The following is an 11568-nucleotide window of genomic DNA, read 5'->3' as shown; positions in this document are numbered from 1 at the left end:
TGGGGCTGTAGTGCCAGGGGGAAAAAGTAGTAGTAGTAGTAGTAGTAGTAGTAGTAGTAGTAGTAGTAGCAGTAGTAGTAGTAGTAGTAGTAGTAGTAGCAGCAGCAGCAGCATCTTTTTGCCGTTATTATTTATTTGGTTGAGGCACTATGCTACAGGCCGACAGGTCGCTGATTCGATTACCGGTGAGGTCATTCGATTCTTCAGTTGACCTAATCCTTCCAGCCGCAAAATGGCCCTGGGGTCGACTCAGTCTCTAACTGAAATGAGTACCAAGAATATTCCTGGGGGGTAAATGGCGGCCAGTACGTAAGGCTGCCAACCTCACCTCCACCGGTGAACCGATTTTGTAGAAAATGTGGGAACCTCGACGTCTCACAACCATATGGGCCTCCAAGGCCTGTTACAGGAATAGCTATACCTTTTATTAATATTATTGTTATTACTCTTTGTTATTATTATTATAAAAATAAAAGACCTGGGAGTGTTTATTGATGGCTAAGCTATATTTCCAGGTCCAGGTCAATTACATTTTCTCTCACTGTGTTAAACTGCTGGGTCTAGTTCGTAACATTACTTTCAATTTCTCTTCGCTAGACTGTATGGTCAGATTGTACACTGCATTAGTTAGGTCTAAACTTGAATGTGCGTCCGTAGTCTGGAATTCGATTACGTCAACTGATGCCAACAGCTGGAACGCATCCAGCAGAGGTTTGCGGCCCTCTGTTTTAATCGTTTCTATCCTCAAGTCCATTACAATTATTCTCTTGCTCTGGAGGAGTTAAAATTGCATACTTTACGTACTGGGAGACATCGCCTTGATGCTCTCTTCTTATTCACGTTTATTTTGGCTCGAAATTCTGCCCTTATGTTCTGGAAATTGTTGGTCTCCGAGTTCCTGTTCGGTATATCAGAGACTTTGCACTGTTCAATGTTTGCTCCTCATCTAAAAATTGTCCCTCTGCTAGATGTGCAGCAGCTGCTAATGTTGTTTGCAGGGATGTTGGCGTATTCGGAGCCAGGAAAGTTCCCCAAACGATTTTTAAATAAAGTATAAATGTTAGTATTATTATTTACATGTACAATAAACAACAATTAAACTGAATAATTATTATTACCCTCACTGAAAATCTATACTTTTCATTTCGCAATTAAATATTTATACGTTTCATTTCTCGGTTTTCAATAACACTTAGATTTATGTTAATGAAATTATTATTATTTTTATTATTATCATTTGTTTGTTTGTTTGTTTACTTGTCTGCATTATTGTGTTTTCCTCCAGTGCTTTCCTGTAATTTGTCGTAATTACTTGTATCTATCCTGTGCTCTGTCTGTAATTGGCCTTGCGGCTGTTGACTCGGCACATAAATAATAAATTGAATTTAATTGATTATTGTTATTGCTGTTATTAAAAATTAAGCAATGATGAGTCTATTGCACACTGATGCATTGCTGTTACTAGAAGTATATGTTAAACCTTTGAAGCTCAGCGGTTTATATGCACACCACTTGCTTGAACATGGTAAAGCCGCTTTCAGCCCACAGAGTGTGTTTTTGTGGTTTGTACGGTTTCCACAGAAAACAGTGATTGTTTCCCGGTTGGCCTTTTTCGCGGAGACGCAAAGCCCCGTGAGGTGCCAGCCACTCCTCTCGTCGAAGAGCAGGCCCCATTTCCAAACAAATACTGGACTTGAAACGAACAAAAATTTGGCCATGGGTCTCGACGAGGTCCGAAACTAAAAACGACTATGCTAGCGAGGGCTGAAAGGAATTTGCTGCTGTGGTGTGGATTGTAAGCAGCAGTTTGTTCAGACTGTACATACTCGGTGAGAAAGATCCGATGCCACCTGTGTAACTCGTGACAAAGAAACTGAAATGTTGGTTCATTTATCAGCTCAAATGATGTCATAAGTCAAGTTACGTAAGAACATTCCTCAGAATGAAGTTGGGTTAAGCGAATTAGTTGTTTTACAGTTGCTAGAACACTGTCAAACAAGTTCTCCGTACATACATAGTTACCGTTCTCCGACTGTTCGTTGTTTCTAGGCTTGAAGAGATCTTGCTACAGTCTCACTGTTTCTCTATAGGCGACTTTCAGGCGAGAAGTGACCCTCTCGAGCGCTCTATGGTCTGCCTGAGGATTGGTGCTTCTGAACGACGCAACAGACTTCCATAATAGAGAGGTTATGCCACTTCGGCTCATTCGGACTTCTTACTCAGTTGCCCATGGTTTCTTAAACTATGGTCGCGACCCACCAGGCGGTCACGATCTTCTCTAAGGAGTGTCTCCATGTCTGCAAGAATTATTTAAAATGTAGAGTTGTGTTTTGGTCAGTGAGTAAGGTTTAGTATAGGTGCTTTTAGAAATGTAGCTGCAATCGGGGGAACATTTCGCGAACATTCTTTATCTTACAGTATTCGTGTTTCTGCTTTGAGCGTACAGCCTGATAGGGGCTTGCTGACCGACAGAGATGGAAAGGGAGGTATTATTTGAGAAGGCCACGGTCTCATACTATTTTAGAGCCCCTGTCTCAACCCTTCAGATGCTGAAAACAAGATATATCCTTTCAAACATAGTTATTTACTGCTTTCGTCACGTGTGTTGTTTAACCGTGCCAGTGAAAGTGCCATGAATTCAAACTACACGTAAATAGACTGTACCGCTATGGACATGAGAAGGTACGGTGGGAATATAAGCACAAAGGGAGTAGTATAGTACGTTTATCTAATTCCATGGAGCATAATCCTTTCTGAGAAGTTAAAGTTACTCAGCTTGTTAAGAAATTCGCCACATTTTATGAAATTCTAAAGTTCACATACGGAGACCACTGACCTATCTTAGCCGGATGATTCCAGTTCGTGTCCTCACATCCTGTCCTTTAATATCCTCTTTAATACCCCCCTCACTTATGCCTTATATTTCTTATCTCTCCCATAAGTGTTGCAGGGCTCTCCCATTAGTGGAGCCCCTCATGCAGCTTCATTCAGCAACATTTACGCAATTCCTTTTCCAGTATCTATACAATTTCTAGGGGTGCACAGGGAAACGAATTTCTCCTCCTGCCGCTGACGCGAGAATTCACTGGGGCTTCTCAGACGCCTAGAAAAGAAACCTGTAAAAGGTCCAAACATTCTCCTTAGCACCCTGTTCCGAAACGCTTCCAGTCCACGTTCATTTCTTCTTTAGGACAGGAGACCAAGTTTCACGCTGTTGCCTTTCTACCTCTTTGACTGGTGAGTTTGGGAGAATGGGGTGCATCACGGTGGAAGCGACATCTTGTGTCCTGAAGTTGCCCCTTCTCTGTTGCAGCCACTTTGTAGGAGCTCGCAGGTTGCCGCTACGTCCGTGTTTATAGAACTCATGTGTTTAGGCAATTGTTTGGGAAGGCTAAAGGGCTTGTTTGGGTGCCAGTAGTCACCAGGCGGCGCTGGCTACAAATTTATGGAGTACCTTCTGGTGAGGACAGGCCGCAAGAAGACTAGCTCAGGCTTGGGTGCCGTGAAGATTGAAATCAACTGTCCCTGGGTTTTAACGGGCCTTACTGTACCAGGGCGGGAGGAAAACTGTAGCTGCACATTCGCTCACAAAATGAGTACAGTGATTGGCACTTAACTGTGATTTATTAAACAACATTGACGGCGAATTGCGCTTATTACCACAGTGATACTTAATTAACTGCAGCTCCAATTTGATAACTTTAAAAGCTTTATGGCAGTTTTCGAACTGAATTTATAATCTAAAGTCACACAATGATCTCTTAATTATTTAGTGTGCAAGAGAGTCTAACAAGTTAACTTCGAATTCCTGTGGAGCGAAGGTGTTTCGTCTGAATGTTTTGGAAGCCGGAACCAGAGCGTTTTGGGCCCTGATCTGTTCTGAAGCAGCGAGTTTCTCAGAGCCTCAGCTTCCACCAGAAGTTGCCTCCTTAAAGCATGCCTAATTGGCCTAGTTCAAAAACTTGGATGTATGAAATTTTGCATTTCCCAAGCAGATGGACTTGCTAAGAGATTTTGACCTTAAGAAACACAAACGGCACGTTTGACGGCTCCTTGATCTTGGTGTCAGTAGCGGGGCGACCTACTCTTGCTTTATTGCTTGCCTTAGATGAGGTCCCCAAAGTTCTGCCTCCCTGTCAGAACGCCTAAACATTTTGCGAAAAGCTATAGGTGGTTGCATCCTGGTCACTATAGGAATGAGTCTGTGTCACGTTCTAAACGCAAGAACGTGACTGCCTCCTTAATACAGTAGCTTACAATTTAGTAGTCTCAGTTAAATATTCATTATAATGCGCCTGATCGTAATGAGCGGTTATAACATCCATGCAAAACGACATAACAAAATTATTGTTCATGAATTTAATCTTTACGGTTTTAGACAGAAAACGAAAAGTTCTGAAGCGAACGATATCAGACATCCTCGGAATTAATCTTATTCCAGTTTCTTCAATACGTAAATCTTGATACGTAGCTGTTGTTCCAATATAATTGAAATTTTACACATTTTCGAGACCGATTCTGTGGTCTAGTGGTCAGCGTTCCTGGCTACAGATACAGAGGTCCGGGTTCGATTCCCGGCGCTACCGGTCTAGAAAAGCGAAATTAACGGCCGTGGGAATTCGTTTCCCTGACCACGCGACACCCTCTATCCGCAAAAGTTGACACTAAACTTCGCCGACAAGAGACGCTCGCTCGGTCGGTATGGTTCGCTTGCGGACTGAAATCAAGGAGTTTTTCAAAACTGTTTGTTTGCATTTATCCCGAGAACGCTACGTGTAGCAGTGGTTAGGTAGACGCATCATCGGTGTGTAAGTGGAGGTGATCTAATAATTACGTGATTGAAGAGTTCTGAACATGCAAGTACACGTTTAAAGCAATTCTTTTCTGCAGAGGAATTGAGGAAATGACGACCGTGTTGTGTATCTATGATCTCATGAGGCTAACTAATGTTGACTGTGTTTAGACATGTGGAAATCAGTTTGGTGGAAGTCCGTAAGGCAGTCACAGTGGCCGCGCGGTCTAAGGCATGAACTCTCTTCGTTCATTCGAATGCTGTGATCGTGGGTTTGAATCCCACTCAGGGCATCAATATCTGTGTGTGTGTATTTATTCTCTGTTTGTGTTGTCCTGTGTGTAGGTAGCGACGGGCTGATCACTCGTCTAAGGAGTCCTACCCGTCTGTATAAAAAGATTACGAAACTGAAGAAGAGGCCAGGGCCCAACAAAGGGCTGTAGAGCCATTACTGAATGAATGGAAGTCCTTAAACTTTGATTCATATTGTGTATGAGCATTTTGTTGTGTGTTGAAAATGTTAGTATGGCAACGGCATGAATATTTGATATTTATTTTCTTTTACATAAAAGAAGAGATACGTTAGATGATTTAATGACAGTTGCCTCGTGACAGTCCGTCTCCCTCTGCAGTTGTTCGATAGCCATGGTGGCATGTCTGCGACTCCCACATTAATGATGGGACGGTTTACTTCACGAAGCTGCGTGAACTACGTAAGTTATATAGCGCAGTTATTTTGTTATCTGAGCAGTTGTTATTTTCGATCAGAGGACTAAAATTATAAGCATTCTATTTCATGTCACCGTAAGTTTATTAAACTGATTTATAGGCCGTGTGGGTCAATGTGTCGTTAGGGCTCTGGCTCCGTTCCAGGGCTGGGGGAATTTTCCACGGCCTCCCTTTAGATCTCTAATATGTCGAAAGTTGCTGTGTTAGGCACGCAAAAGGCAAATTAGATGCCTCGATCCTTGCTTAATTAGCAGCCAGTAGTGCTGAAGGACGCGGTTTGGAATTATTGTCCACGTTGCTGTGGATGGTTCTACAGCCTGTTACAGGCCCCTACTGTCTCAACGCTGCCTCTCCACAGGTTTCTTCCAGTTTCTAATTTGGACAGCTCTTACGTCTTGTTCAGCTTTATCAAGCTACCGTGTAGGGGGGAGGTGTTTCCCACTTTGTTAGTGTCTCCCATCTTAGTGAAGGTTCGTTTCTTGCAGGAATCTCATTCATTTGTTCTAGACAGGTGTACGAGGATCTCACTCTTCGTGGCATCATCACTGTGATTATATCGGGTTCATCAGTTTGTATAACTCATCGTCATATCCAATTCGGTATGTGCCTTTCTCATTAATGGGGCTTTTTTTCTTAGTATTTTCCTGTCAGATATGTTTAGTTTCGTTTTATCACATTTAGTCAGAGCCCAGCTTTCATCTGCGTATAATGAGAACAGGTCTCAGAAGTGTTTTGTATAGTTTACATTTAGTGCGGTGTTGAGGTGTTCCTTCCTTAAGGCCAGGATAATATTTATTGGGTGTTACTAGCCTATTATTTATTTCTGTTTTTAGATTACTACTAATAGTGGTTTGGGGCACGCGGTAGCGTAGTTGGTTGAGGCACTATACTATGAGCCGGAAGGTCGCGAGTTCGATTCCCGATGAGGTTATAGGATTTTTTTCAATTTACCTACTCTTTCTAACCGCACTATGTCCCTGGGGTCGACTCAGCCTTTAACAGAAACGGGTACCAGGAATCTTCCTGGAGGTAAAGGGCGGCCGGCACGTAAGGCTGAAAAACTCGCCGACGTCTGTGAGCCGATTGTCCAGAAAATGTGCGAGCTACGACCTTTCGCAACCCTATGGGCCTCCACAGCCTGTTACAGGGATAGCTTATAGCTTAAATTAGTAGTGATTAATGTTCTGTGGTACTTAATTCTGTAATCTTTTCAAAGTTATAGTTATCCGCAATTAAGCATTGCGTATTTCTTTGTCTGTTTCTTATTTCCATATATTTAGTTTTATTTTAGTTTACCGTAAGACCTATTTCTCTTGCTGTCTGCTTGCGTTTGTATGTAAATCATTCCTCTATAAATGTTACTGTCTCCCAATTATGTTGACGTCATCTGCGTCAGCACTTGTATGGATTTATGAAATCTTATGCCCTCGGTGCTGGAATGATTAAGGCAGTGCTGAAGCGGTTGCGTGGATGAACTATGAGAACAGAAGATAGCCGGTCTCTGTCTGAAAGTCAAACACGTAACCATTTGATTATGAAGTCATCGTTCTACGTAGTAATTCAACCACGACTATCAGTACTTAGTTACTTAAGTAACCATAATGAAGGGGATGACATTGTAAATAAGTAGCTTTAGGATGGGCGACCGGTGCTCGAGTCTCGGCAGGAGCAGCGGTTCTTTTCCTTGTCGCGTCCGTATAATTTTCTGTCCAATGGGTGCGGTCGGTGTTTACTGCCCCTCTTTCTCTTTTTACAAAAAAGCAAATCCAAGTCAGATAGTCACTTTCTCTGATTTTGTTTGCTGCAGACATTGGAATTATTCTGAAATTAGGTATTAGGTATTTGCAATCTCTAAACCGTTGACCAATTAAGATGCAGAAACCCAACAAAACTCTTCTGGTCGACCTCGGGTTGCATTAAAGAACATTGTCACCTTACTGTGCTGATAGAATGTTCACACCTTGTACACCTTCAGTCCACAGAACTCGAATCACTGAACTTTACTCTTCTTCGGTAAATGTTGTAAGTTGATCAGCCACTTTGACACTGCTAGTGGAGGAAAGAACTGAGTGGTGAAGGTTGCGAGGTTCCTTGCTTTGCTCGCGCATTCAGCAGTTGGCCTAACCACAGAAAAGGAGAGAAAGATATAAACATTTTGCAGTTACTCTTTGACTTAACCCCGTATATTAATGCCTGAGGATTACAGTTTAGTTTGTTCTGCCTTATGTATAAGTCGCTGTTGTTGGTAGCTAATGGACAGAAGAGCGCCAGCCGACAGTGAAAGGTAACTGTGCTTCTCTTTGCATTGCGGATTCAACCTTTGCCGAAAACAGATTTCCGTTGTTGATGACATATACGAGTATACCCCGGAAACCGTGATTTAATGCATGGGAGTGTATCAGATCAATGGAGATGTTTTCTGTAAATTGTAGCCAGTGTAGGAATTGTTTACTATGAGGGTTCATCGATGGTTGCATTTGAGATTTTTCGGAGTAACGTGCCGCTGCTTATTAATAAAAGGGAAGGTCGAAAATGTCCAAGGGAGAAAGTTATGTCTATGGGTGAAATTTATGTATTGTCTATAACTGGTGTCTTCTTTCCTTTTATATCAGAACGCTTTATACTTATAAATCGATAGGTAAATTTCGAGCTTAATTAGACCTAGAGGAAGCGAGTTGAGTAAAACCTTGTAATAATATGATTTATAGTCCATATCATGGGGAACAAACTGATTTCTTATTGGAGTCCCTAGCTTCAATAGTTATCGAGATATGGAAGATAACGCAAACCTCCATTTCAGCCGAAAACGCGTTTATTCGCATTATAAGAACTTCGCCATTAATTGAATATCAAAGTTCTAATTTTAACTCCAAGTTACTCTAGAATAGAGCATTATCTTCTAGGAATTTAAAAATTTTCTGAGCTTCCCCACCGGAGATATGAGATGTTAAAAATGGCCGATTTGGGGCCCAGAGCAAAGTTTGGAAGCTCCTGGAAAATTTTGGAAACTAGGTACGGGATTCAAAACTAAGTGATTATATTCCCCATATAGGTAACAACAAATGGTAGAAATCACAGATCTGATACTTTCCCCCTCCCATTGGTTTTTGAAGGTCAAAAATAGCGTTTTTCCCAAAATCGATAGGTAAGTTTCAAGTTTAATTACACCTACAGAAAGTGAGCTGAGTAAAAACTTGTAATAATATGATTTGTAGTCCATATCATGAGGAACAAATAGCGTTTTTATTGGAGTCTGTAGCTTCAATAGTTATCGAGATATGGAAGATAACGCAAACCTCCATTTCAGCCGAAAACGCGTTTTTTCGCATTTAAAAACGCCTGTACCGAGAGAACTGAGCGGATTAGAATTTTTTTAAAATTTTTTTTGTAGTATGAAAATATGTATAAATAAGTGTACAAAATATAATTTTTTTTAAAAATGGTGAGCGACCTTTCTGGATGATTTCACATGGAATGACCCTAAGCCAATAGAGGGCACGCGGTAGCGTAGTTTGTTGAGGCACTATGCTGCAAGCCGGAAGGTCGCAGGTTCAAGTCCCGATGAGATCACTGGATTTTTTTCAACTGACCTAATCCTTTCAACCGTACTATGACCCTGGAGTCGACTCAGCCTCTAACAGAAATGAGTACCAGGAATTAATTAAATAATTTTCCTGGGTAGTAAAGCGCGGCTGACACGTAAGGCTGACAACCGCCATCTTTGAGCCGATTGTCTAGATAATGTGGGACCCTCAACGTCCCACAACCCTATGGGCCTTCATGGCCTGTTACAGGGATAGCTTTACTTTTTACTTTTTCTTATAAGCTAATTTTATGACATAGTATTTATAGTGATTTTGTTTGTTTGTTTCAGATCACGTGACAGAGCTAGCAAGACAATCGGAGAACAAAACACTAGTGCTGTTCAGTCAGGTATACCAACGTATGGCCATACTTGCAAGAGAACCAATCTCATCGCTGTATTCCGATCTCCTTGGTTACCTGAACGCGGAGAAAGAAAACCATCACGATAAGGATCTAAACAAAGACGCAGCATCTTCTACAGCCACAGTTATGCCCTCTGTAACTCTTGTCACGGCAGATTTAAATCTTGAAGAGTCTGTAACTACATTTTTCGCCAGTCTGTTTCCTTTGGTGTATCACCATGCTGTTAACCCACACCTGCGTGATTTTTCAAGTGATTACAAATCGTGTCTAAGAGCAACTATATCGGAGGTCCAACCTTTCGGTGATATACCAAGGCAACTGGCGCATGGAGTTGCCAAGACGATGGAAGCCACTAGGGTTTTACTGCAAGCTCTGAACCTGGGTGCTGAGGTTCTAAACAGTACGGACACCCTGTTGATGACTGACTCAGTGGACGGTAGTAGCGGTGTGAACGGTGCGCAGTGGAGTGAGTGTCACACGGCGCTACTGAGGATGTCCTATTGTCCGACGTGTCAAGGATTAACGCGTGCAGGGTTGAAAGCCTGCTCTGGGTATTGCCTCAACGTGTTGAGGGGGTGTCTTACTCAGCATGCGTCTGAGTTGGATTTACCTTGGAATGGATTTGTTGAAGCCATTGAGAGACTGGTGGTTGCGGTCAAGGGTCATGACTCAACCCCTGCAATTGTGCTGAACGTGGAGGAAGTTGTGCGTTCTCTGGACACCAGGATCTCGGAAGCCATTATGTACGCCATGGAGAACGGGCCCAATCTGGAGAAAAAGGTAGGACCAATTCTTATGAGCCAAACTATTATGTATCTCGCTAGAACCTTACAAGGTGTTGAACTTCTCTTACAGCCTCTTCGTACCTTCATTTATTTAAATGTATGATACTACTTTCTGCAGAAGCGTGATTCTCAACCAGTGGACTGACACCGCGGAACGATATTTGTGTTTCCATGAAGGCGGAAGGGAATTAGTCATTCCCGCATTCGGAGGAAATGTAAAAAAGCCTGCGCGTGTCCCAGATTTCAGTTTTAGTTTGAATAAGCAAGAAGTGCAAGTGGGACATAACTTCTGCTATATTGAGGTCTGTAATTTTATGCCGTGACTCGGGCCTACAAAGTTTCTAAATAATATATAGAGCTATTATTTTTTGGGGTCTGCGTGCCATTATCTTATTAATTCTAAAAGGTGTTTCGTCGAGCAGTAGTTTTGTGTAACGATGTCTGTAGCCCAGTGTTTCCCCCACGAACAGCTGAGATGTGCCGCGCCTTATTGTAGGCCTAGTTTTGTGTAAAGATGTCTGTAGCCCAGTGTTTCCCCGCGAACACCTGAGATGTGCCGCGCCTTATTTTAGGCCTACGTCGTGTTTAGTTACTGCTGAGCTTTTCATTCCCGTGATATATGGATTCGTCCTGAGTATTCCTCCTCACGTTTTATGTCATCAGATGGCTTGATAAGTATCTCCCTTCTTCAGAATTTTCCCTGGAGAGGACCCCGCATTCCCATCCCATCATACACACGGGTGCACCACCCCTCCCCCCAGACCCTGCGATGTCCCCATTTCCAAAACTGTAACAAATTCTTCTGCAGGTAAAGCAAGATTGGGAACCATAAGTATTACATGTATTTAAAACAGTTTTTCCAGTTTTTGAACAGAAAGGGCACAAAAACTTAGTGTGTTGTTGTGTAGGTCCATAGTGAGAGTTCATACCTGCAGGAAAATAATCGATTCATTCTTGCAAATTGGAGAGCACAGTCGCCAAAATTAGGAGCCATCATTTTGCATATCGCATCACGGTGTTCGTGCCTAAACTGTACGGCTGTAGACACTATGTGAATGCAGAAAAGAATTGAAATGTCGAGCACTTTTATGAATGTGCAGAGACTGCTCTCATGTGTACAGGATTCACTAATTTGTGATTAACGTAGCGCACCCCTTTCTTCTGTACTGAGTTTCTACGAGTATTCATGTAAGCAGCAGTTTGCCCATTGCCACTTAGCAATCTGTCGTCTTACCTCGAAATGTGCATTCGCTGTAACAAATGCTCTGATACGGGCTTATAATTCTTTAAGTTATAAATTGTCGTCTGTCAACT

The 11568-nt window shown here is 42.3% G+C and overlaps 1 protein-coding gene across 1 annotated transcript in view; it reads left to right on the top strand.

Annotated features, from left to right (window-relative positions):
• Nucleotides 1–11309, top strand: part of LOC111873888 (glypican-5) — a 542791-nt gene extending 531482 nt beyond the window's left edge. Inside the window, exons 3-4 of the mRNA XM_023868952.2 lie at nt 9396–10249; nt 11163–11309. Coding sequence (XP_023724720.1) covers nt 9396–10249; nt 11163–11309 — 1001 coding nt within the window. The remainder of the gene's footprint in view (nt 1–9395; nt 10250–11162) is intronic.
• Nucleotides 11310–11568: the final 259 nt, after the last annotated feature.

The sequence above is a fragment of the Cryptotermes secundus genome, unplaced genomic scaffold, assembly GCF_002891405.2.
Source record: "Cryptotermes secundus unplaced genomic scaffold, Csec_1.0 scaffold539, whole genome shotgun sequence".
In the NCBI taxonomy this organism is placed as follows: Eukaryota; Metazoa; Arthropoda; class Insecta; order Blattodea; family Kalotermitidae; genus Cryptotermes; species Cryptotermes secundus.
Note: the sequence above shows the minus strand (reverse complement) of the source record. Positions and strands in the feature narration are given on the sequence as shown.